Below are 27,743 nucleotides of genomic sequence, written 5' to 3'. Positions count from 1 at the left end.
TCTTCCCTATTTAACCCTCTGGCTCACACTGTGTGTTGTGCATGTTTGTTCATGTTTTGGTTGTCGTATGTGAGCGGGTTTGTTCCTCCCTGCGTGGAGGTATGTTCATTAAGTTACCTACGAGTAAAGTACGTTTTTTGATTAGCTCTGTGTCCTGCGCCTGACTTCGTACTACCGCATTACACTGACGCCTTGACATGTGTGGAGATAGAGCCCCATAAAGACACCAATATAAGTACCCTGTACCCTGCTCAAGGACAAGCCTGCTGAGGAAAAGATAGTGCAAGATAAGAGGAAAGCACTATAGACTACAATACCGCCAGATTTCACACATCAGCCTTGGGATTTGAACCGACAACCCTCTAATAATGTCCCTTAGTTATTGAATATAGGGACTACTACTATGAAATACTGCACCTGCCATCACCAGTGAACTGTCCCCTATATCAACTGTGGAGGCAGAACTGTCTCTGGCAGATCACCTCGTCTTATCACCCATTTGCATGTTATCACAAAGAGATTGAAGCACCTCTTCGTTCCCCAAAGCCTCAGCCATGGAGCTGCAGAGGCTGTACCTCACAGATGACCTTGAAGTGTAATAATGATGGACAACAGTCCAAGCAGGCCAAACATAATCATAGATCTTATGATAAGATGACTCTTGTCCTGTTATAATAGCATGATGGGTTGCGAATGTCTTTTGGTCTAATTACCCATCTGAGAGGTGAGTGATAGACAGTGATCGCCCTGTTCCAAAAACGACCCCATAGCCCTGAACCCTATGCAATTCTTGTAGATCTGGAAGGTTTGATAATGTGATGATTGCTACCTCCCACTTCAGATGGCTTGCCAACATTTTCATCAGTCATTCTTGAAAAAGAACAGACCCCTGTATTTTCTCATAAGAAATATGCGAACCACCGTAAGTAAAGTGAACCATATAGTCAAACACAAGTGCAATTGCTGGGCCATGTAATGAGTCTCTTTGTGCTGATATGTTCTGATGCTACACTGTAAGCCTGAAAGGAATGTCCTAACTGATAACAAACTACCTAACATTCTTTGCCCCTTTACATCAGCCCAGGGTATGATAAACATGTGGACAGAGAAAGCAGCCTCTGGCCATCATTATTACATGATTACATATGGGTGAGAGAATAACAGGCTAAAGTTTGTCAGAGACTGTGTAAGGTGTGTCCAGAGAATGATCAATGATCACTCAGATAGGGGCTGTCATCCCTCTCTCCTCTTCCACACAAAGGGCACCGTGGCTGGGAACAGGAACGGGACCTTGAGCCAACTTCAGGCCATGGTCTAATGTTCACACTCTTGGAGTAGAGACCATGCCCCAAGCAGGCCCTGATAAGATTAATGAGAAAGGCTTTAGCTACACTATATACAGTGAGGGAAAAAATTATTTGATCCCCTGCTGATTTTGTACGTTTGCCCACTGACAAAGACATGATCAGTCTATAATTTTAATGGTAGGTTTATTTGAACAGTGAGAGACAGAATAAATAAAATAAAATCCAGAAAAACGCATGTCAAAAATGTTATCAATTGATTTTCATTTTAATTAGGGAAATAAGTATTTGACCCCTCTGCAAAACATGACTTAGTACTTGGTGGCAAAACCCTTGTTGGCAATCACAGAGGTCAGACGCTTGGGGTCATAGGCAGCATTCCTCCTCCTCCAAACACGGCGAGTTGAGTTGATGCCAAAGAGCTCGATTTTGGTCTAGTCTGACCACAACACTTTCGCCCAGTTCTCGTCTGAATCATTCAGATGTTCATTGGCAAACTTCAGACGGCCCTGTATATGTGCTTTCTTGAGCAGGGGGACCTTGCGGGCGGTGCAGGATTTCAGTCCTTCACGGCGTAGTGTGTTACCAATTGTTTTCTTGGTGACTATGGTCCCAGCTGCCTTGGGATCATTGACAAGATCCTCCCATGTAGTTCTGGGCTGATTCCTCACCGTTCTCATGATCATTGCAACTCCACGAGGTGAGATCTTGCATGGAGCCCCAGGCTTAGGGAGATTGACAGTTATTTTGTATTTCTTCCATTTGCGAATAATCGCACCAACTGTTGTCACCTTCTCACCAAGCTGCTTGGCGGTGGTCTTGTAGCCCATTCCAGCCTTGTGTAGGTCTACAATCTTGTCCCTGACATCCTTGGAGAGCTATTTGGTCTTGGCCATGGTGGAGAGTTTGGAATCTGATTGATTGATTGCTTCTGTGGACAGGTGTCTTTTATACAGGTTACAAGCTGAGATTTGGAGCACTCCCTTTAAGAGTGTGCTCCTAATCTCAGCTCGTTACCTGTATAAAAGACACCTGGGAGCAAGACATCTTTCTGATTGAGAGGGGGTCAAATACTTATTTCCCTCATTAAAATGCAAATCAATTTATAACATTTTTGACATGCGTTATTCTGGATTTTTTTTTGTTATTCTGTCTCTCACTGTTCAAATAAACCTACCATTAAAATGATAGACTGATCATTTCTTTGTCAGTGGGCAAACGTACAAAATCAGCAAGGGATCAAATACTTTTTTCCCTCACTGTATATGTAATGGATGTTATCTAGCACCTTTCCTTTAGCTTTGACATACACTATATGGCCAAAAGTATGTGGACACACCTTCAAATTAGCGGATTCGTCTATTTCAGCCACACCTGTTGCTGACAGGTGTATAAAATGGAGCATGTAGCCATGCAATCTCCATAGACAAACATTGGTAGTGGAATGGCCTTACTGAAGAGCTCAGTGACTTTCAACGTGGCACCGTCATAGGATGCCACCTTTCCAACAAGTCAGTTCGTCAAATTTCTGCCCTGCTAGAGCTGCCGCGGTCAACTGTAAGTGCTGTTATTGTGAAGTGGAAACATCTAGGAGCAACAACTGCTCAGCCGCGAAGTGGTAGGCCACACAAGCTCACAGAATGGGACCGCCGACTGCTGAATCGCGTAACATGTAAAAATCGTCTGTCCTCGGTTGGAACACTCACTACCGAGTTCCAAACTGCCTCTAGAAGCAAAGTCAGCACAATAACTGTTAGTCGGGAGCCTCATGAATTGGGTTTCCATGGTCGAGAAGCCGCACACAAGCCTGAGATCACCATGTGCAATGCCAAGCGTCGGCTGGAGTGGTGTAAAGCTCGCCGCCATTGGACTCTGGAGCAGTGGAAACGCGTTCTCTGGAGTGATGAATCACCCTTCACCATCTGGCAGTCCCACAGATGAATATGGGTTTGGCGGATGCCAGGAGAACTTTTGGCCATGTAGTGTATCTTTTTTTATTTTATTGAATGCATCTCAATCCACCGCATTCGTCAGTGTCGCACTTCCGCATCTGCGGTGAAAGTTGGCAGAGCTTGAGCGGTGTTTGTCAAACCATGAGACATCCCAAAAATTGGTCTTCTCACGTAAATGTTTGTAGCGTCCGAATGGTTTATGGTGTTCTTTGCTCTACGAACCCCACAAGTGTCAGGAGACTCGTCTGTAGTCGGTACCGTTAATGTGCCAACTTCTGTTTGGTAGTGTCCGAACCGTTTGGGCTACAAACTAATGAAACCCACTGTGGAAAGTGGAGATTCTCACGAACACGGTGGTGTTCTCCGTTTTGCTCTACGAGTGTCACGGAACTCGTCTGAAGGTAAACCGGTACCGGTTTTAAAAAACGAATGGAAGTATGAACGTAGTTTTGTGCCTACCGAAAAAAAAAAGGTTAAATATGTGTAAAAATAAAACAAATTATTTCCTGAGTTTTTTTATTTCTCCTAGATTTAGGACAGACACTTTTTATTTCATTTGTCATTTAGCAGATGCTCTTATCCAGAGCGACCTACAGGAGCAATTAGGGTTAAGTGCCTTGCTCAAGGGCACATCGACAGATTTTTCACCTAGTCGGCTCGGGGATTAGAACCAGCAACCATTTCGGTTACTGGCACAACGCTCTTAACCACTAAGCTACCTGCCGCCACACTGCAAAACATTGTTTGTTATGATACATTTTTTGACGGTCCTTTTGCCATTTATGAATGTGTTATTCAATGCGTTTCTGTGGGCTTTAGTAGTAAAAGCCAAAATCTATATTTTATCAAATAATGTTTTATACCTAACGGGGTCCTAAAATTCCAAGTCAAATAGCTAAATGATCCATAGTATGACCATCTTAAAACAATTCCATATGTCAGCTTAGCACCCGCCCTCCCCCAAAGTCTTAGACTCTAAGGAATGAATGGCCACGATTTTGGAATGAGATGTTCGATGAGCAGGTATCCACATACTTTTGGTCATGTAGTGTATGTCAATGTGTTAAATAGTAGCCTATCCACATAATGACTACTCACTAGGCACACACTGGTTGAATCAATGTTGTTTCCACGTCATTTCAATGAAATTATGTTGAACCAACGTGGAATAGACGTTGAATTGATGTCTGTACACAGTGGGTAATCAGCCTAAATGGATTCTTACTGTGTGATATCAGAGGGACCCAAACACAACTCTAAACTAATCTCTGATACCGCCTGTTGTACTGTAGGTCATAAAGTGCTCTGGAATAGAAGCTCCCATTGATCCAGAAGTATTTACATTCAGTTACACAAACACCCATGCTCATGGGATGGACTTCAGCCTGTGAATTACAGAAACTCTATCTCTCTCCCACTCTCACCACCCCTCTCTTTTCTAACTTTTCACTCTTCCTCTCTTGTAACTCCTTTCCACCACCCACCACCCACTTTCTCTTTCTCTGTTTCTATTTCTCTGTCTCTTTCTCGCTTCCTACTTGTTCATTGACACAAATACAAGTGAACCAAACCTTGAATGAATGGGGTAAAGCTGGAATAGGGGTAAGGGGATAAGGGCAGGGGTGCCGTGGGTCGTAGAGGGCGGTGGCGTTATGTCTGTTCTTTTAATTATCCTTTGTTTTTGCTTTCCCAGCTTCTCTGTGTCTCCCAGGCAACATTCCACCATCCTCACCCTCCCTGGTTAATGATCAATCAGATTAATGTCTCTTTGCTTGTTCTGATTGGCATTCGCTGCATCAGGCCAGATAAAACAGGTGACACCCCTGATTCTAGTCATGGGGCGGGGTGGCTGATGTCTTCGCCTGTTCCTACCCCTTGGCTCTCTTACCTGGGACTGAAAGACAGAGAGACAGACAGGCAGACAGAGAAAGAGAGAGAGAAGGACTAACACATAGAGGCCTCTCTCACTATCTCACCCCTTCACAGGACAAATGTTCTAAATTATTTTCTATTTAGCCTTTTGTTATTTATTCAAGTGATCTAATTGAGATTAAAACTCTCTTTTCAAAGGGGAGACCTGCCATAGTACGACGGCAACTAAACCGACACTCCGTCCTATTGTACCTGGGCTTCCAGGCTCTTTCTTAGCTGTGAGGTGCTGTGGAATAGCAGCATGGGCAGACCCACTATGAGCCGTGCCACTGCCATGCTCACACTCCTGGCTTGTCTGGTAAGTCCTTCTGTTTCTCCCTGATGGCTGTTATCCAGTGGTGATGATGGAACCCCCTGGAACTGGGTCCCAGGATGCATTTTGTTGTTGATGGCAATTCCATTTCCACCACTGGTGTTACAGGGTGTGGTAGTTAAACAACTTGCAAGTGTCTACGTTGCCATTCAACACTAACAGAATCAGATTAACTAAGAATCCAGTACTTGAATTAGACTACATTTCTTTGAACATAATAATAGACTTAAAGGAAAGTGTAATTGTAATATCTACTGGGATGTGTTTATTTGAATGAATGTTTTGTTGTATTTACATATTATACAATTCATTATAAAATAGAGGGACTGTAGTTTTATACTTTTTCACCAAGGGGCGACCGTCAAGTTTACCTTCTGGTCATGGTCCATTAACGCTTCCTCTATTTTTATGATTATTTTCAAGTGTTGTCTAATGTGTTGTTTTAGGATATCTACAACAGAGATGCCTGGCACTTGACTGTATTGATGCAAATGAATGGACTAATTGAGGGAGTGAATATATTCTTTCACTACCAATTTATTGTCATTTTACTAAACAAGGCAAAAATATAATCCAAATGTTTAAGCTAACTTGTCAGTGATTTAGCCATGTTGAATGCAGAAACAGTCAGGTACTTAGAAACAGTAAGCTGATCTGCCATTTTGTTTCCTTATGTTGAAAACTGTCACTAATCTCTCTATTCCTGTACATACTAACACTATCTGTGCTGGTGATAAAGCCTTGAACAGAGTAATTAACTATCTCCACCCTTTTATTGTCATTATGACCAAACAGCAAAAAGCAATGTAGAAAACAACCTGACATGGCCGATTATATTGTATCCATATAATCTCATTGATAAGACGTTTCAGGAAGGCGAATACAGAATATTTGTAGGCCGGAACTGTTTATCAGTTGAAAAATAGATAGTGTTACGTAGAAGAGTATCCCAACCAGAAGGATAAAAAAGTGAAAATGTGTATTATGGTTACACAACCAATATCTCCCCTCAGCCTTACTAACTCTGTCCATTCACTAACTCAGTCTGTCTACAGATATAGGATCTTAATTTGAGCCAGTTTGCTCCAGCAGGAAATAATCCTGTTGCAACAGGAAATGTGAATTAATGGAAATTTTTGTAGTGATTGATACATTTTTTGTTAGGGTAAATCAAGTCAAAGTGGTAATGACAAGTGTGCATTTCCTGCTGTGCAGGACAATTCTCAGCAACAAAATAGTGATCAAATTAAGATCCTACAACTGTATGTCTCCCCCAGGTTGTCTCAGAGGCCCGTCATGAGCCAGGATACTGTGCCTTCTACGATGAGTGTGGTAAAAACCCAACAGTGGAGGGATCCCTCATACCCCCCATAATCCCCTGCCTCAACTACAGCCGTGCTCGAACCCTCGAGGGGGAGCACTACCGACAACTCAAAAAGGTCAGTGGTTCTAGCCCAGTAACTCTCTGGGTGATTCTGAGAGAGAGAGAGAGAGAGAGAGAGAGAGAGAGAGAGAGAGAGAGAGAGAGAGAGAGAGAGAGAGAGAGAGAGAGAGAGAGAGAGAGAGAGAGAGAGAGAGAGAGAGAGAGAGAGAGAGAGAGAGAGAGAGAGAGAGAGAGAGAGAGAGAGAGAGAGAGAGAGAGATAACCTTACCTTTCAGGTAAATGACCATACAGTTTTTTTTATTTTAGGTGTGCCCCATGCTGGACCGTGGAGAGGGCAGCACCACCGCCTGCTGCTCTATAAAGCAGCTCAAGTCCCTGGAGACGAGCCTGATGCTGTCCAAGGCAGTGCTCATCCGCTGCCCCTCCTGTGCTGACAACTTTGCCCACCTCCACTGCATCAACACCTGCAGCCCTGACCAGTCCACAACCGTTAACGTGACACGCACCATTGACGTGAACGTCACCAGCTTGGGGATAGTCAAAGAGGCTGTGGTGGGTTACCAGGCCTACTTGTCCACCTCGTTTGCCGACAAATCCTTTGATTCCTGCAAGAACGTGAGGATTCCCGCCACGGGGGGGTATGCCATCGCTACCATGTGTGGACGATACGGCTCAGCACTGTGTACGGCTCAGCGCTGGTACGACTTCCAGGGAGACTCCAGTAATGGCCTGGCCCCACTGGACATCGACTTCAGGCTGATTCCAGAAGGGGTCACCGAGGGGATACCCGACGGGGTAGTGCCTTACGCTGGAAGGGCGCTGGGGTGTAACGAGATGACCCCAACAGGGGCAGAGGTTTGCTCCTGCCAGGACTGCCAGGCCTCGTGCCCGGTCATGCCCTCTCCCCAACCCCCCGCAGGACCCTTCACCATCGGGGGGATGGACGGCTACCTGGTGCTGTGTGTGATCGTCCTCTGTGTTCTCATTCTAGCTTTCCTGCTTTTTGTGCTCTCCACCTACCTCCTGAGGAAGGAGGAGGGCAAGGACTCTGAGAAAGGGAAAGGAAAGGGGAAAGGGATGGATAAGAATGGGAACAACGTGACTGAGAGGCTGATTGAACCGTGGGAGGTGACGTGTACAGACAAGAACAGCCTGGCTACTCAAGAGTTCCTGGGCTCTGCGTTCCAGGCATGGGGCACCCTCATCGCCTCACACCCCCTCAAGGTGCTGCTAGCGTCGGCTGTGGTCATAGCGGCCTTCGCCACGGGACTCATGCACATCGAACTGACCACCGACCCGGTCCAGTTGTGGTCCGCCCCAAACAGCCGCGCCCGTATGGAGAAGGACTTCCACGACAAGTACTTCGACCCATTCTTTAGAACCAACCAGCTGATCCTGACAGCGCCGGGCCGACCTGGTCACTTCTACGACTCGTTGCTGTTCGGAAAGCAGAACTTCAGTGGAATCATTGCCAAAGATCTGATCCTGGAACTTCTGGAGCTGCAGAAAAAGATTCAGGTAGGGTAGTCAGTGGCACTATAATTGGTATTCCCGAAATATCATGAAAATTGTGTTAGTAGTAGTTCTACCAATTAACATGCATAGAGAACATGTGATTATTGACATATTGCATTTATTTGCAACGATTGTGAAAATCAGAAATCACTAAAGTATTGCAATACTAAACTCCATTATTGTTCCAACACTATCTGCAGAACATTGAGTTCTGGTCGAATGATCTGAACCGTACGGCAAGTCTGAAGGATGTGTGCTTCGCGCCTCTCAACCCCTCCAACCCCTCCCTGACCGACTGTGCTGTCAACAGCCTGCCCCAGTACTTTCAGAACAGTGTGGACAACCTCAACGCTAAAGTCAACATGACGGAGCTGGGAGTGACCAAGGAGGTGGACTGGAGAGACCACTTTATCTACTGCGTCAAGTAAGTCTGATTTGTGATGTCCCTCCCTTTCTATCAGTGAAAACACAATCAGATTCTAGAGCTGTTTTTAAATATTCATTATCATTGTTCAAATATGTTTTATCATTGACAGTAAGGCAGTTAAATTAAACATGATCTTGTATACTCCATTCCATGCAGCTCTCCCCTGTCGTTCAAAGACATCACTGACCTGCAGTTGAGCTGCATGGCTGATTATGGAGCACCAGTCTTCCCCTTCCTCGCAGTGGGAGGATATGAGAGTAAGTCTTCATGTCGTTTTCTTTTGTAATAATACTTTAGTAATCCATAGATGGCATTCTTTTTTTTGCTCTGCTACCAATCCCCCAGAACAGACACAAACACTAATCTAATAGCTTGATGACACTTCATAGAATAGATGATTAGTGGTTGTCTGTAGCTCAGTTGGTAGAGCATAGCGCAGCTTTGGCGCTTGCAACGCCAGTATAGTGGGTTCAATTCTCAGGACCAACCATATATAAAATGTATGCACGCATGAGTCGCTTTGGATAAAATCATCTGCTAAATGGCATTTATTATTATATATTAGATGAATCCTGTGTATTAACCCAGCTTTCGTTATCTCCCTCTCTCAGATGAGGGCTACACTACAGCAGAAGCGCTCATCCTGACATTCTCCCTCAATAACTACCCACGAGACAACGTTAAGTTCAAGGTGGCCCTGGAGTGGGAGCAGAGGTTCCTGGACATTGTCCAAGAGTACCAGAAGAGTCCAGGCAACCCATTCACCTTTGCATACATGGCTGAGGTACGTACGTACGCACACAGACAGGGATAGCTCCCATACAGACAGTCTACTTCTTACCTGCTATTTACCTGGAAGACATTACATGGTCATAATATTGTAATACATTGCTTTATTAGTCTATAACTACCTCTCTCTCTCCCCTCTCTCTCTCTTCTTTATATCCTTATCTGTCACTGCTCTTCTCTCTCCCATCTCTCACTCCTTCTATGAACCCCTCTATTTCTCTCTCTGTAGAGGTCTCTGGAGGATGAGATCAACAGGACGACAGCGGAGGACATCCCCATCTTCATGATCAGCTATGCTGTCATCTTTGTGTACATCGCTGTGGCTCTGGGGGAGTACACCTCCTTCAGTCGAATACTGGTGAGACCACTCACTGAAATACAATGTGGCAATGCCAATTTGAATTTCAACTGCTGCCATTTTAGCACTTTAGCTACACACACACACACACACAGAAAACACTTGGCCCTAAGCAGAAAGTAAAATCAATAAGATAGTGCTTATCCTTAGTATTATACAAGGAAAGAAATTAGGAAACGACTGTATAGAAACAGCATGTCTAGATGCAGACAGTCATATTCTCTAAAATGGATGATTTAGCCTTTTGGAGGGCTAGATGGAACAAAAATGGAATGTTCCGTAATGTTAAAAACTGTAATGCTAGTTTGTAAAATAGATGAAACACTGTACTGTATATGACTAGGGTGGACTAGAAGGTATTCCTATGCCATACAGGAAACTGTAGTAAACAGGAACTGCCCCTGACCTCTGTGGTGTCCCTACAGGTGGACTCGAAGTTCCTAGTGGGTCTGGGTGGTATCCTGGTGGTGGGCTGCTCTGTCCTGGCCTCCATGGGTTTCTACGCCTGGATCGGTATCCCCTCTTCTCTGGTCGTCCTCCAGGTGGTTCCCTTCCTGGTGCTGGCCGTAGGAGCTGACAACATCTTTATCTTCGTCCTGGAGTACCAGGTGTGTGTGTTTAAACCTGGTTATCACTCTGCTGGGCTTGGCCCACGGTATCATATTCCTACCTGTACTGCTCAGCTACTTTGGTGAGTGTGTGTGTGGCTGCTAGACTATTGAACAGTAGCCTGATACCTGACTGTATTCCTCAACGATCATTAGTTCAATCGGTTCACTCATAATGTTCTTCATTAGGTGGTAGTATTCTCTCTCTCTAGTAACAGTAAAACTCTCTCCCTCAGAGGGACGCACGGAGGCCAGACGAGAAGAAGGAGGAGCAGATCGGACGTGTCCTTGGAAATGTAGCTCCCAGCATGCTCTTGTGCTCTCTCTCCGAGTCTGTCTGCTTCTTCCTGGGTGAGCTCCCATTGGTGCATTTGACATTTTAGTCATGTAGCAGACACTCTTATCCAGAGCGACTTACAGTTAGTGAGTGCATACATTTTCATACTGGCCCCCTGTGGGAAACGAACCCACAACCCTGGCGTTGCAAGCGCCATGTTCTACCAACTGAGCTACAGGGGAATTTATTACAGTAAAGACTAAAAACAGCCGAATTCATTCATTAATGCAATTTCTGAAATGGAACTAATTATTTAAGGCTGGCTTTGTTTTTAAACTAAAATGCTTGATTGCAATTCAAAGTCATGAATGACTTGTATGCTGACATGAACAAATGAACGATACAGTAGCCTATAGAAGTATTTAAATGTAGGCCTAAGTAAGTTATGGTATTAAGACCAAGTAAGTTACGGTATTAAGACTAAACAGGATGTGCTCTTAGGCCTACAGCTCGATGGTGTTTATACAAGGCTGCTATGCTAAGCCTACTAATGATAATGACATTACTTATTATTAAACAAGCATTATTATCGATAATACCAAACATAGAACAAACACGCACACAACACAGTGGGAGCCAGAGGGTTAAATAAGGAACAAATCATAGACATAATGGGAACCAGGTGTGTACAATGAAGACAAAACAAGTAGAACACAGAAACATAGATTGGTAGCAGCTAGTACTCCGGTGATGACGAATGCCGAAGCCTGCCCGAGCAAGGAGGAGGGGCAGCCTCGGCTGAATCCATGACAGCACCCCCCCCCCTTAACGCGCGGCCCCAGCCGTGCGCTGACACCGGCCTCGGGGACGGCCAGGAGGACGCGGCGCAGGGCGAGTCAGATGACTCCAGTGGAAATCCCTCAACATGGAGGGATCGAGGATGTCCCTCCTAGGGACCCAACACCGTTCCTCCAGGCCGTACCCCTCCCACTCCACGAGATACTGCAGGCCCCCCACCCGACGCCTCGGATCCAGGATGGAATGGACAGAGTATGCCGGTGCCCCCTCGATGTCCAGTGGGGGCGGAGGAACCTCCCGTACCTCAGACTCCTGGAGTGGACCAGCTACTACCGGCCTGAGGAGAGACACATGGAACGAGGGGTTAATACGATAATCAGGAGGAAGCTGTAACCTATAACAAACCTCGTTCAATCTCCTCAGGACTTTAAACCATTCATCCACCGCAGGTGCCTCGATCTGGCTCTGATGCCATGGTGCCAGGACCGGCTGATAACCTAATACACACTGAAATGGAGACAGGTCAGTAGAGGAGTGGCGGAGAGAGTTTTGGGCCATCTCTGCCCAGGGGATGAAAACGGACCACTCCCCCAGCCGGTCCTGGCAATAGGACCGCAGAAACCTACCCACATCCTGCTTTACTCTCTCCACCTGCCCATTACTCTCGGGGTGAAACACTGAGGTCAGGCTGACCGAGATCCCCAGACGTTCCATGAACACCCTCCAGACCCTTGAGGTGAACTGGGAACTCCGATCAGACACTATATCCTCAGGTACCCCGTAGTGCCGGAAGACGTGTGTAAATAGGGCCTCCGCAGTCTGTAGGGCCGTAGGGAGACCGGGCAGAGGAATGAGACGGCAGGACTTAGAAAACCGATCCACAACGACCAGGATCGTGGTGTTCCCTTGTGATGAGGGAAGGTCCGTAACGAAATACACCGATAGGTGGGACCACGGCCGTTGTGGAACGGGTAGGGGTTGTAATTTCCCTCTGGGCAGGTGTCTAGGTGCCTTACACTGGGCGCACACCGAGCAGGAGGAAACATAAACCCTCACGTCCATAGCTTAAGTGGGCCACCTGTACTTCCCACTAAGACAGTGCACTGTCCGACCGATGCCAGGATGACCAGAGGAGGGTGACGTGTGAGCCCAATAGATCAATCGATCGCGGACATCTAACGAAACGTACATACGACCCTCTGGACACTGGGGGGGAGTGGGCTCCGTACGTAACGCCCACTCGATGTCCTTGTCAACCTCCCACACCACCGGTGCCACCAGACACGAAGCCGGAAGTATGGGAGTGGGCTCCATGGACCTCTCCTCTGTGTCATACAGCCGGGACAGAGCGTCTGCCTTAGCGTTCTGGGAACCTGGTCTGTAAGAAAGGGTGACATGGCCCACCTTGCCTGGCGAGGGTTCAGTCTCCTCGCCGCCCGAATGTACTCCAGATTGCAGTGGTCAGTCAAAATGAGGAAAGGGTGTTTAGCCCCCTCAAGCCAATGCCTCCACGCTTTCAGAGCCTTAACAACAGCTAACAGCTCCTGGTCCCCCACATCATAGTTGCGCTCCGCCGGGCTGAGCTTCTTCGAAAAGAAAGCACAGGAGCGGAGCTTTGGTGGCGTACCCGAGCACTGAGACAGTACAGCTCCTATCCCAGCCTCGGACGCGTCCACCTCTACTGTGAGGAGGGATCCGGATGAGCCAGCACAGGAGCCGAGGTAAACAGGTCCTTCAGGTGACCAAAAGCCCTGTCCACCTCAGCTGACCACTGCAGTCAAACCGGTCCCCCCTTCAGCAAGGAGGTAATGGGAGCTGCTACCTGACCAAAGCCCCGGATAAACCTCCGGTAGTAGTTGGCAAACCCTAAGAATCGCTGCACCTCCTTAACCGTGGTTGGAGTCGGCCAATTACGCATCTCCACCCCTGACGCAGACAGGTGGTGCCCTAGGAAGGAGACAGACTTTTGAAAGAACAGACATTTCTCCGCCTTGACGTACAGGTCATGCTCCAACAGTCGACCAAGCACCTTGCGCACCAGGGATACATTCTCGGCTCGTGTAGCGGAGTATATGAGAATGTCATCTATATACACCCTGTCCGTGCAGGTCCCTAAAAATCTAATCAACAAAGGATTGGAAGACTGATGGAGCATTCATCAACCCGTACGGCATGACAAGGTACTCATAGTGCCCAGATGTGGTACTAAATGCCATCTTCCACTCATCCCCCTCCCGGATACGCACCAGGTTGTACGCGCTCCTGAGATCCAATTTGGTGAAGAAGCGCGCCCCGTGCAATGACTCCGTCACACTAGCAATGAGAGGCAGTGGGTAACTGTACTTCACAGTGATCTGATTGAGACCACGGTAGTCAATGCACGGGCATAAACCTCCATCCTTCTTCTTCACAAAAAATTAACTTGAGGAGGCAGGTGAAGTGGAAGGCCGAATGTATCCCTGTCCCAGAGATTCGGAGACATATGTTTCCATAGCAGCCGTCTCTTCCTGTGACAGAGGATACACGTGACTCCGGGGAAGTGCCTACCTGGAGGTTTATCGCACAATCCCCCTGTTGATGGGGTGGTAATTGAGTCGCCTTCTTTTTACAGAAGGCGAGAGCCAAATCGGCATATTCGGGGGGAATGTGCATAGGAGACCTGGTTTGGACTTTCCACCGTAGTTGCACCTATGGAAACACCTACACACCACCCCGAGCACTGACGTGACCATCCCTTGAGAGCCCTCTGTTGCCATGAAAACGTGGGGTCATGAGAGGTCAACCAGGGAAGCCCTAACACCGCTGGAAACGCAGGAGAATCGATCAGAAAGAGACTAATTCTCTCCTCATGACCCTCCTGCGTTTTCATCCAGAGTGGAGCTGTGACCTCCCTAATCAGGCCTGACCCTAAAGGGTGACTATCTAAGGCATGAACAGGGAAGGGCACATCAACAGGAACAATAGGAATCCCTAATCTACGGGAAAACATACGATCAATAAAGTTCCCAGCTGCGCCTGAATCTACGAGCGCCTTATGCTGGGAATGCGGGGAAAACTCAGGAAATTCAATGTCAATACACATGTGCGCAACAGGGAGCTCTGGGTGAGTCAGGTGCCTACTCACCTGGGACGGTCCACCAGTGCTCTGCCTGCTGCCTCGACTCCCTGAGGACCCTCCCCAGCACCGACCAGCAGTGTGTCCTCTGCGGCCACAGTTGGTGCAGGGGACAACCCTCTACCGGTCTCCCTAAGAGCAGTACCTCCAAGCTCCTTCGGTGTAGGGTTGGAGGTGCTGGGGGATGGAATGGACGGATCCCGATCCGAATGTCCGCGGTTGGCCAACAGGTTATCCAGCCTTATCGACAAATCCACCAGCTGGTCCAGGTTAAGGGTGGTGTCCCTGCAGGCCAGCTCCCGACAAACGTCCTCCCATAGGCTGCATCGGTAGTGGTCAATCAGGGCCCTCTCATTCCATCCCGCTCTGGCTGCCAGGGTCCTGAAGTCCAGTGCGAAGTCCTGAGCGCTACTCTTCCCCTGTCTGAGGTGGAACAGACGTTCCCCCGCCGCTCTCCCCTCTGGAGGATGATCGAATACCGCCCGGAAGCGGCGGGTGAAATCTTCATAGCGCACCGATGGCCCACTTGAGCGCTCTCCCCGACAGACAGGAGATGAGGGCGGACACGCTCTCGTATCCCGAGGGAGCCGGGTGGATGGTCGCCAGGTAGAGCTCTACCTGGAGCAGAAAACCCTGGCACCCGGCAGCTGTACCAGCATATGCCCTCGGAGCGAGAGCCGAATCCCACTGGACCCAGGTGATGAAGGGGTGGACAGTGGTGTGGGTTGCTGTGTAGTTGAAGGAGGTGTAGGAAAACCCCCTCTCTCCCATCGCTCCATGGTGTTCAACACGCGCTCCATTGCTGTGCCGAGACATGGTCCCCTGCTGTTGGACGCGTTCCTCCACTGATCCGGAAGGAATTAATGTACCTGCTGACTCCATTTGAGGTGCGTGTTTCTGTCAGGCGTCAGTGTGTAGTGGTAGGACGGAGTCAGGCGCAGGACACAGAGCTAGTAGACAACGTACTTTACTCGTAAATATAAATGAACAGAAACTCCACGCAGGGAGGACAATCCCGCTCACCAGTCGATAATACCAAACATAGAACAAACACGCACACAACGCAGTGGGAGCCAGAGGGTTAAATAGGGAACAAATCATAGACATAATGGGAACCAGGTGTGTACAATGAAGACAAAACAAGTAGAACACAGAAACATAGATCAGTAGCAGCTAGTACTCCGGTGACGACGAACGCCGAAGCCTGCCCGAGCAAGGAGGAGGGGCAGCCTCGGCTGAATCCGTGACAGTTAATGACTAACTCCTCCTGTTCCTCACCTCTGTCTCCCAGGCGCTCTGAGCACCATGCCTGCTGTCAAGTCCTTTGCTCTGTACGCTGCCCTGGCTGTACTCATGGACTTTGTGCTGCAGATGACGGCCTTCGTGGCATTGCTGTCCCTGGACGCCAGACGGCAGGATGGGAACCGCTGCGAGCTAGCCTGCTGCGTCACCGTCAAGACCCCGGCCCCGTCCAAACCCAACGAGGGTTTCCTTCTGCCCGTCATGAGGAAATACTATGCCCCCGTCCTCCTCCACCCCGTCACCAGGGTCATAGTGGTAAACAAACTATTGCCTTTTTACTTTTATACATTGATGTTCCCTCTAGTTAGCTCAGTTGGCTGGTTGTGGTTATGGTTGTGGTTGAAGTCCTCCTCCTCTCTCCCTCTGCCAGATGGTTGTGTTCATCTTTATGTTCATCTCCTCCATCTACCTGATGTTCTATGTGACAGTAGGCCTGGATCAGGAGCTGGCTATGCCCCAGGTGAGTAACACCTGGACTACTGCTTGAATGCATCTCCCATGACACTTTATTCATTCATTCGTTCGTTCATTCATGAATAACAACATACAGTATGAACAACATAAAGAAACACCATAAATAACAGTACATTTGTGTCCTTGTACTGACCACTTGACACCTTCTCCTCTCATCCTCTGTCTCAGGGTTCCTACATGTTGGAGTATTTCAAGTACCTGTATGCATACTTTGAGGTGGGCGTCCCAACCTATTTTGTCACGACAAAGGGCTTTGACTTCACCAAGATAATGGGTATGAATGCAACCTGCTCCAGTGTGGGCTGTGACCCCTTCTCTCTCACTCAGAAGATCCAGTACGCCACTGAATACCCCGACCTGTGAGTAGTCATTTGAATTTGGATTGAATGTAGGATAATAATAATAATAATAACAATTACATTTATAAAGCTAGTTATTTTCACCTGGTCTCAAAGCACTTTATATTGGGCGGGGGTAAATTGGCTTGTATACACTGAGTGTTCAAAACATTAAGAACACATGCTCTTTCCATGACATAGACTGACCGGCTGAATCCAGGTGAAAGCTACAATCCCTTATTGATGTCACTTGTTAAATCCACTTCAATCAGTGTAGATGAAGGGGAGGAGACAGGTAAAAAATTATTTTTAAGCCTTGAGACAATTGAGACATGGATTGTGTATGTGTGCCATTCAGAGGGTGAATGGGCAAGACAAAATATTGAAGTGCCTTTGAATGGGGCATGGTAGTAGGTGCCAGGCGCACCGGTTTGTGTCAAGAACTGCAATGCTGCTGGATTTTTACGCTCAACCGTTTCCCGTATGTATCAAGAATGGTTCACCACCCACACTCTTAGAATAAAAAGTACTATCTAAAACCTAAAAGGGTTCTTCTGCTGTCTCCATAGGAAAACCCTTTGAAGAACCCTTTTTGGTTCTAGGTAGAACCCTATTGGGTTCAATTTAGAACATTTTCCCCAGAGGGTTCTACATGGAACCCAAAAAACTTCTACCTGGAACCAAAAAGGGTTGTCCTATGGGGACAGCTGAAGAACCCTTTTGGAACTCTTTTTTTCTAAGAGTGCAAAGGACATCCAGCCAACTTGACACAACTGTGGGAAGCCTTGAAGTCAACATGGGCTAGCATCCCTATGGAACGCTTTCGACACCTTGTAGAGTCCATGCCCCGACGAATTGAGGCTGTTCTGAGGGCAAAAGGGGGGGTGCAACTTAAGATTAGGGAGGTGTTCTTAATGTTTTGTACACTCAGTGTATATTCAAACACCACTTCCTTCTAACGGTGTTGTTGTTCTGTTTCCAGTCTGTCTCTCTGACTCCTTCCTCACCCTTTTCCCCACTACACCCAACCTTGAACTTACTGATATCCACACAGCAACCTGACACACAGCCAATCACAACACTTAATGATCAACCCAGTTATATAAAACACATCCAAGAATAGATCAGGGACTAGATGACCATATTCGAGAGGATAAAAAGGCCGATATCATAAAATCTGATGAGCAAACTATTTATTCTTAGTCTGGGGTTAGGATTAATGTTAATGTTAGGGGTAAGGGTTAAGGTTAGGGTTAGTGGTTAAAATAGCATTTGTGGTCAGGAAGCACCATACTTCTGTCCTCTCTAGCGTGGAGATAAGGTCTCAGGGCTGCTGGTATCACCACCTCATTAATGCACCTTTACTTTCGATCTGCCATATCAGCAGCTGATATTGTAAATGTAAAATGTAATATTCCAAGGCCAAAGCTTGGCTGACTCTAGGGGTTTTGTGTGAACGTGAATAAAAGTGAAATAAAAGAAGGGGGAAGTTTGTAACGATGTCAGAATGATGGGTACTTTCTGATACAAAATGGTGCTTGTTTTAATGAGTCTCAACTCATTGATATGATTAACAGATCTTACATGGCTATCCCAGCAAACTCGTGGATGGACGACTTCATTGACTGGCTAAACCCTGGATCCAAGTGTTGCCGGCTCTATACAGCCGGTCCTAACAGAGGGAAATTCTGTCCTGCGAGCGAACGTGAGTACCAAGTACCTCAGACAACCAGACAACCTGAAATAAAAACAAACAACGTTATCCTCTTTGTTCGTTATGCATTAACAAAACATAAAGAAACATTGTGTAGTTTCTAACCTGATGTATAATGTGTTGTGTGCGTAGCGACCTTAATGTGTCTACAGAAGTGTATGAAAATTCCCGAAAACGGAGTATTGAGGCCCAGCATGGAGCAATTCAACCGCTTCCTACCAGACTTCCTAGGCAATAAGCCCGACCTGCAGTGCCCTAAGGGGTGAGCGTCACACACACACACACACGTTCGTACACATGCACGCACACACATGCGTGTGTGTAATGGTCTGTTTCTCTTCCTAACAGAGGTCTAGGAGCCTATGACAAGGCTGTGATCAGAGATGAGAGTGGAGAAATTATAGGTGAGGAATACTGGATATTATCTTTAAAAAACAAACAAAAACGAAATCATGTTTTAACCTACAGTGTATTTGGAAAGTATTCAGACCGCCTCCCTTTTTCCACATGTTGTTACATTACAGCCTTATTCTAAAATTATTTAATTATGATTTTTCCTCATCAATCTACACACAATGACCCATAATGACAAAGTGAAAATAGCTTTTTTATAAATTTTTGGATTCAAATTGATTAAATTGAGATTGTCACTGGCCTACACACAGAATGTCAGTGGAGTTATGTTTTTCTAAATGTTTACAAATTAATTAAATGAAAAGCTGAAATGTCTTGTCAAGTAATCAACCCCTTTGTTTTGGCAAGCCAAAATAAGTTCAGGAATACAAATGTGCTTAACATGTCACATAATACTTTGTGTGGACTCACGCTGTGTGCAATAATAGTGTTTAACATGATTTTTGAATGACTACCTCATCTCTGTACCCCACACATACGGTGCATTCGGAAAGTATTCAGACCCCTTAACCTTTTCTACATTTTGGTACGTTACAGCCTTATTCGAAAATTCAATTAATCTACACACAATACCCCATAATGACGAAGCGAAAACAGTTTTCTTTTTTTAACAGATACCTTATTTACATAAGTATTCAGACCCTTTGCTATGAGACTCGAATTTGAGCTCAGGTGCATCCTTTTTCCATTGATCATCTGTGGTAAATTCACTTGATTGGACATGATTTGGAAAGGCACACACCTGTCTATATAGGTCCCACAGTTGACAGTGCATGTCAGAGCAAAAACCAAGCCATGAGGTGGAAGGAATTGTTCGTAGAGCTCCGAGACAGGATTGTGTCAAGGCACAGAGTTGGGGAAGGGAACCAAAAACTTTCTGCAGCATTGAAGGTCCCCAAGAACACAGGGGCCTCCATCATTCTTAAATGGAAGAAGTTTGGAACCACCAAGACTCTTCCTAGAGCTGGCCGCCCGGCCAAACTGAGCAATCGGGGGAGAAGGGCCTTGGTCAGGGAGGTGACCAAAAACCCGACGGTCACTCTGACAGAGCTCCAGAGTTCCTCTGTGGAGATGGGAGAACCTTCCAAAAGGATAACCATCTCGGCAACACTCCACCAAGCAGGCCTTTATGGTAGAGTGGCCAGATGGAAGCTACTCTCAGTAAAAGACACATGACAGCCTGCATGGAGTTTGCCAAAAGGCACCTAAAGGACTCTCAGACCATGAGAAACACGATTCTCTAGTCTGATGAAACCAAGATTGAACTCTTTGGCCAGAATGCCAAGCGTCACGTCTGGAGGAAACCTGGCACCATCCCTACGGTGAAGCATGGTGGTGGCAGCATCATTCTGTGGGGCTGTTTTTCAGTGTTAGGGACTGGGAGACTAGTCAGGATCAAGGGAGAGATGGATGGAGCATAGTACAGAGAGATCCTTGATGAAAACCTGCTCCAGAGTGCTCAGGACCTCAGACTGGGGCGAAGGTCAACCTTCCAAAAGGACAACGACCCTAAGCACACAGCCAAGACAACATAGCAGTGGCTTCGTTACAAGTCTTTGAATGTCCTTCAGTGGCCCAGCCGGAGCCCAGACTTGAGCCCAATCGAACATCTCTGGAGAGACCTGAAAATAGTTGTGCAGTGACGCTCCCCATCCAACCTGACAGAGCTTGAGAGGATCTGCAGAGAAGAATAGGAGAAACTCCCCAAATACAGGTGTGCCAAGCTTGTAGCGTCATACCCAAGAAGAGTTGAGGCTGTAATCGCTGCCATAGGTGCTTCAACAAAGTACTGAGTAAAGGTTCTGAATACTTATGTAAATGTGATATTTCCATTTTATTTGTATGTATTTTTTTGCAAAAATTTCGAACAACCTGTTTTTACTTTTTCATTATGGGCTATTGTGTGTAGAAAACTATTTAATCCATTTTAGAATAAGAAAAAAGTCAAGGGGTCTGAATAATTTCCGAATGCACTGAATACACAGACAATAAAGCTGCTGAAGTTGAAGGTGACCTGTGTCTCTGGGTTGTTAGCCACCAGGTTCATGGCGTACCACACAGCCCTGACCACCTCCAAGGAGTTCACTGCAGCGCTAAAGATAGCCAGAGAGCTGGCCCACAACATCACCCTCAGCATGAGAGCCATACCTGGCACATCACCAGACTTTGAGGTCTTCCCCTACACGTATGTTAGCTCAGCGTCCTCCTCCATTCTTCTCTTCATTTTCTCCTCTTCTCACGTCTTTCCTTACACATACACCTCTTCCTCCTTTCCCCTCTGGGAGATGCTGTGCTAAGCATCAGTTAATCAGACTATCCTCCTCCTCTCCTTTCCAGGGTGACCTATGTGTTCTATGAGCAGTACCTGACCATCGTGTCTGAGGGACTGTTTAACATCTCCCTGTGCCTACTACCAACCTTCGTGGTGTGCTGTCTGTTGCTGGGCATGGACCTGCGCTCCGGCGCTCTCAACCTCCTCACCATCATCATGATCACCGTGGATACCGTGGGCGTCATGACACTGTGGGGCATCGACTACAACGCCGTGGCTCTTATCAACCTGGTCACGGTATGGAACCATAGCACTACTTGTGTTGGTGTGGGTGAAACTTGTTGCAATGTGTCTCACCTTCAGCACTAGTTTGAAACCTCATAAATCTTAACCTGTTTGTACACGTGCTATAGATAGTGTCCCCTATTTTTATATCCTGAAATGGGCTATAAGCTCAAAGACAAAGGAAGCAAATGTCCCCACCCAAGCGGCACTTGACATAAGCAAACATGCGTTTTACACACTAACCCTTCCCCTTCTCTCTCTCTGGTCTGCAGGCGGTTGGTATCTCTGTGGAGTTTGTATCTCACATGACACGTTCCTTTGCCATGAGCATCCAGCCTACACATGTAGAGAGAGCCAAGGAGGCTACTGCTACTATGGGCAGTGCGGTGAGTTCAAGTGCCAGACCATTCAATCACTATACAGCCATTAGATATATAACCATGTTATAATCACATAGATATATGTGGACACTTAATGGACTATTTGTTATACTGAATGTATGTTTGTCCCTGTGTGGTTCTACAGGTGTTTGCTGGCGTTGCCATGACGAACCTGCCTGGAATAGTGGTGTTGGCATTTGCCAAAGCCCAGCTCATCCAGATCTTCTTCTTCCGTTTAAACCTGGTTATCACTCTGCTGGGCATGGCCCACGGTCTTATATTCCTACCCGTGCTGCTCAGCTACTTTGGTGAGAGAGTGTGTGTGTGTGTGCGCGCGTGTGTGCGTGTCAACCAACAGATTAGTCACTATATTAAGGTTTTCACTCAGACTTTTTTGGACTAATACCTTTTTCCCAATCCTGTGTGTCTCTCAGGTCCTGGAGTGAATAAAGCAGTGTTGCTACGGATACAGCAGGCCAAGGCCCAGGAGCTGGAGCTGAGTAGCAACGCCATGCACATCTATGACAACATCAGCTACGAAGACCAGGAGAAGAGCCCCAACCTAGACACCACCCCCATCACCCCGTACGAATCCCACACCTATGAGGAGCTAGAAAATGTTGCGGTAGAAGACACAATATCCCCCCCAGAGACAATCTCTGAGGAACAGCTGGAGAAAATGGCGAGAGTGGACCATTTCTGAACACCACCACCTAACCAACAAACAAACTGAGTTTAGTCTGTTTCCAGTTCATCTACATATACCTCCGTAACCATAGGAACCACAAGAGCCGAAGCAATGACAATATATGTGGCAAAGAAGGGTCTAATAGAGATTCTATATATTGAGTCATATGTGCAGATCTTTATCTATGGCACTAGTCGCAATGTCCTCTTATTGTTATTTTTTGTAATTATTTTTACAATGACGGCCTACCCCGGCCAAACCCGGATGACGCTGGGCCAATTGTGCGCCGCCCTATGGGACTCCCAATCACAGCTGGATTGTGATACAGGAAAGGCAGGACTGAAGGCCGCAACAGACACAACTGTGTAATATCTACTACCAGATTAACTATGTGGAGTGGAGATACATAACCACGTACTGAACTGAGGGACCTATTGGTCGTTCAACAGATGGAAGAGACACGTTGCGTATAATGGTATGTAATGTAGATATGTAGCCTCTCATCTCCATATTCTGTATGTGACAGTTTCTGCCTTAGTTGACAGGAGGAACCGACGGGATGATTTCTGTATTGCAAATTAGGCAGGCACAAAGTGGTTCCTAGGGAGAAATTACAAACGTTTATGCTAACAAATTCGTTTTTTTTATACTATTAGAATTGTTTCATGTGTGAGTTAAATGTATGTTTATTTAATTTAAATATTTTGTACCTATAAATTAAATCAGCTACAAATTAGTTTAATTTACTAAATCTGTTCACCAAGTATTCCCACAAATAAAAAAAGAGATATGTGATCATGTCTCAATGTAATCAAGGCATGAAATTATTGTTATTTTCAAATACAATCTATTTTTGGTTGTGGTCAATTTGCAGTGTACAAATTATTATAATTATGTTACGGTCCCCCTACCATCCACTCCGACAAAATTCGGCCAGCAGCCTACCCCTAAAGTATAGTAAGAGAAAACACTCCGGATGTTGATAGTAGATAGTCTTGAAAATTATTTTCTGTATTGTTTCGATCTAATATTAAACATGTTTGTAAAGTATGTGTGACTTGACTTTGTAGGCTGTGGTAAACCCAGGAATAGAATGGCATAATGGCATAGTTCATAATACATGAATTACATAAGCACAACAGCGCCTTTCTTCAGCCTCTTCAACCTCAGGAGGCTGAAGAAATTTGGCTTGGCACCTAAAACCCTCACAAACCTTTACAGATGCACAATTGAGAGCATCCTGTCGGGCTGTATCACCACCTGGTACGGCAACTGCACCGCCCGCAACCGCAGGGCTCTCCAGAGTGTGGTGCAGTCCACCCAACGCATCACCGGGGGCAAACTGCCTGCCCTCCAGGACACCTACAGCACACGATGTCACAGGAAGGCCAAAAAGATAATCAAGGACAACAACCACCCGAGCCACGGCCTGTTCCCCCACTATCATCCAAAAGGCGAAGTCAGTACAGGTGCATCAAAGCTGGGACCGAGAGACTGAAAAACAGCTTCTATCTCAAGGCCATCAGACTGTTAAATAGCCATCACTAGCTGGCTTCCACCCGGTTACGCAACCCTGCACCTTAGAGGCTGCTGCCCTATATATATAGACTTGAAACACTAGTCACTTTAATAATGTTTACATATTTTTGCTCTACTCATCTCATATGTATATACTGTATTCTGTTCAAATATTTTTTATTGAACACACACAAGAATGGTGTATAGGTATGAAAGACATGTACAGTTCTTATCTAAACATAAGAGAACAGACATGAACAACAAGACCCAGAGTTCTGGACACAAAACAAATATTACAAAACACGACATACAGAACAGGGACAGGTAGAAAGAAAAAGGGTAGATGTAACCCCCCCACTTATACCCCCCTTTATCCCCCCCCCTTATTCCACCCTATTCCCCTCCCGACTGCTCGAGTGTCGGGGCCAGCACACGCTGCCCAAAGGTAGATTACAATATGACAATTGAGAGTGCGTTAAAAAGTACAAATTCACAGCACCGACTGGTCCAGGTAAGAGAGGAAAGGCTGCCAGATTTGATCAAATGTTGATAATTTATTGTTCAGAATATATCTAATTCTTTCTAAGTGTACAGTTTTTGCCAATTCGCTGAGCCATAATTTGGTAGAGGGCGCTTCCCTCCTTTTCCAAAACAACAAGATTAATTTTTTTGCCGAAATGAGACTGTAAGAGATTAGTTGTTTTTGGGAGTTGGTTAATCCGTTTAGGGAATCGGACACTCCCAGGATTATCAGAAGCGGGTCTGGGTCTATTGAAGACTCCAGAACTTCAGAGAGGACCCCAAATATTCCACACCAATAACCATACAGACTAGAGCATAGGGCAAAGCAGTGGAGTAGTGTACCCTGCTCAGCCTGACATTTATCACACATAGGGGATGTATCAGGAAATATCCTATGCAGTTTAGTTTTGGAATAGTGTAATCTGTGTAATACCTTAAATTGTATGAGACGATGTCTGGAGTTAATGGAGCAGGTGTGGATATACTCCAAGCTATCCTCCCAGTCTGCCACCGAAATATCAGTCCCTAGTTCTTCCTCCCATTTTGCCTTAATGGCATCTGTAGAGGGTGCGCTAACAGATTGAAAAGCGTCATATAGACGAGATATCAGTTTGTCTGAGGTGGGGCATATTTTTATGCATCCGTCAAACATGGAAGGTTTAGCATTCTCAAATGTTGGGAGGTGTTTTCTAACATAGTCTCTAATTTGTAGGTATCTGAAAAAGTTACTTCTGGGAAGGTTATAAATTTCCCTCAGCGCTTCAAAGGAAGCAAAGGTCCCTCCTATATATAAATCCCCTATGGTACTTATCCCCAACTCTCCCCATCGCTCAAAGGTGTTAACAAGGTTAGAGGGGGCAAAGGAGGGATTCCTGGCAACAGGGAGCATGAATGATATTGGTCTAAGCTCAAAGTGGACTTTAATTTGCTTCCAGATTCGGACTGTGCTATGTATAATAGGATTGTTATGGTAAAGTGACATCTCCAGATTGACAGGTGACAAAATCACGGCACCAATAGAGAAGGGGTGACACTCCTCCCGCTCCATGCTAAGCCAGCTGGATGGTGGGGTTGCGTCATCCAGCAAAAACGTAACAGCGCGGAAGTTAGCGGCCCAATAGTAAAATATAAAATTTGGGAGAGACAATCCTCCTTCCATCTTGGATTTACATAGGTGTTTTTTACCTATCCTATGTGTTTTATAATCCCAGATGAAAGGATTGATAATAGAGTCCAGTTGTTTATGAAATGATTTAGGTATGAATACTGGGATGTTCTGGTATAGGTAGAGCAGTTGTGGGAGGAAGACCATTTTAATGGCATTAATTCTTCCGAGCAGAGAAATTGGGAGAGTTCTCCAAAACTGTATGTTTGCCTTGAGATTTTGCATCAGAGAAGGGAAATTCTCTTTAAATAGTAAGGAGTATTGTTTGGTAACTACAATTCCAAGGTAGATACATTTTTCTGAAGATAACTTAACTGGAAGATGTTCTAGCCAGGAGGTGTTTTGCAACCGTATGGGCATTAATTCACTCTTGTTCCAATTTATTCTGTATCCCGAGAAGGTACCAAACAAATTAATCACCTCAAGAATAGCTGGAATACTAGCTTGGGGTTCTGTTACATAGAGGAGAATATCATCTGCGTATAGGGAAATCTTATTTAGAGTATCTTTAGTATTATAGCCGTGTATTGCTGAATGAGATCTGATCGCTTGAGCGAGAGGTTCAATAATTAGGGCGAAGAGCATAGGCGACAGCGCACAACCCTGCCTTGTCCCTCTGTGAAGGTTAAATCGGGGCGACATTGATTGGTTAGTGAGTATTCTCGCACAGGGGTTCCTATATAAAAGCTGGATCCAATTTATGAACCCATCTCCAATATAAAATTTCTGTAGGACCTTGAATAGATAGGGCCACTCAACTTGGTCAAAGGCCTTTTCGGCGTCAAGAGATATAACGGCAAGGTCCACGTTAGGTAACCTCTGAGAATACATAATGTTGAAGAGGCGCCTGAGATTGAAGAATGAGTTTCTATTAGGGATAAAGCCAGTCTGGTCCGAATGGACCAATTTGCCAATTAAAGTGCTAAGCCTGTTAGCCAGAGTTTTTGCTAAAATCTTTTGGTCTGTATTAAGGAGGGATATTGGTCTGTATGACCCTACCTCTTCCGGATCTTTACCCTTCTTATGTATAACTGTAATAAACGCCTCATCCAAAGTAGATGGGAGAGCTCCATCCTCATTGGCCCGAACCAACATTTTGTGCAGGTAGGGAGATAGCATGTTGCTGAATGTTTTATAGAATTCACCAGGGTATCCATCTGTGCCCAGGGTCTTGCCACTCTTTAGAGATTTAATTGTTTCTCTAATTTCTTCAAGAGATATTTCCTTATTCAGGAAGTTAGAGTCTTCCTGGTTCAGGGCAGGAAGATTACAGTCCTCCAAAAAGTTTTGCATAATTAAGGGATTAGGATCCGCTTTAGATGTATATAGAGTCTCATAAAACTGACGGAATCTGTCATTGATGTCTTTGGGGGAGGAGAGTAATTCCCCAGATGCAGATTTAACTTTGTGAATCATTTGGTCACTCACGTTTTTTCGAAGTTGTCTGGCGAGTAATTTGTGTGGTTTGTCACCAAACTCAAAATATTTTTGCTTGGCATAGAGAAAAGATTTAGCAATTTTAGCCGAGAGGATCTGATTGTATTTAAATTTTAAAGACATAATTTTTTTATGTTTCTCCATAGATTGATGTCTAGCATTCTCCCTATCCAGTAAGTGAATTTGTCCCTCCAGTTCTACCAATTTATTTCTGTTTTGCCTACTCCTGGCAGTCTGAAAGGAGATGATACAGCCTCTCAAATAAGCCTTCAGCGTTTCCCACAATAATGCTGGGGAAGTCTCTGTGTTGTCGTTGGTATCAAAGAAAAATGTAATTTTGTCTTTAAGATGTTCACAGAATGTTGGTTCTGTGAGGAGCTGAGGATTCAACCTCCAGACCAGGGTTCTTCAATTCCGGTCCTGGAGGGCCGAAACACCTCTGTTTTTCATCCTCTCCTTCTA

General features: G+C 45.8%; 1 protein-coding gene across 2 annotated transcripts; it reads left to right on the top strand.

Annotated features, from left to right (window-relative positions):
* Positions 1-4,714: 4,714 nt before the first annotated feature.
* npc1l1 (NPC1-like 1) lies at positions 4,715-23,689 on the top strand. Of its 2 annotated transcripts, XM_084176989.1 has the most exons (22): positions 4,715-4,858; positions 4,950-5,070; positions 5,327-5,486; positions 6,779-6,940; positions 7,192-8,403; positions 8,601-8,824; positions 8,984-9,084; positions 9,439-9,611; positions 9,846-9,974; positions 10,400-10,582; positions 10,819-10,933; positions 16,064-16,329; positions 16,445-16,534; positions 16,717-16,907; positions 18,464-18,591; positions 18,733-18,862; positions 18,949-19,004; positions 21,049-21,199; positions 21,352-21,583; positions 21,844-21,957; positions 22,097-22,259; positions 22,386-23,689. In XM_084176989.1, exons 3-22 carry the CDS (start codon positions 5,430-5,432, stop codon positions 22,652-22,654), a joined length of 4,146 nt encoding a protein of 1,381 aa, XP_084033115.1. In that variant the 5' UTR covers positions 4,715-4,858; positions 4,950-5,070; positions 5,327-5,429; the 3' UTR covers positions 22,655-23,689. The 2 variants fall into 2 exon arrangements, with proteins under 2 accessions (XP_084033115.1, XP_084033114.1); XM_084176988.1 differs by lacking the exons at positions 4,715-4,858; positions 4,950-5,070 and having other exon boundaries at positions 5,092-5,486.
* The last annotated feature ends 4,054 nt before the right edge of the window (positions 23,690-27,743 follow it).

This window comes from Coregonus lavaretus (assembly GCF_964263955.1).
Source record: "Coregonus lavaretus genome assembly, chromosome: 14".
Lineage (NCBI taxonomy): Eukaryota > Metazoa > Chordata > Actinopteri > Salmoniformes > Salmonidae > Coregonus > Coregonus lavaretus.
The sequence above is the reverse complement of the archived record's forward strand: the minus strand, read 5'-3'. Positions and strand labels throughout refer to the sequence as shown.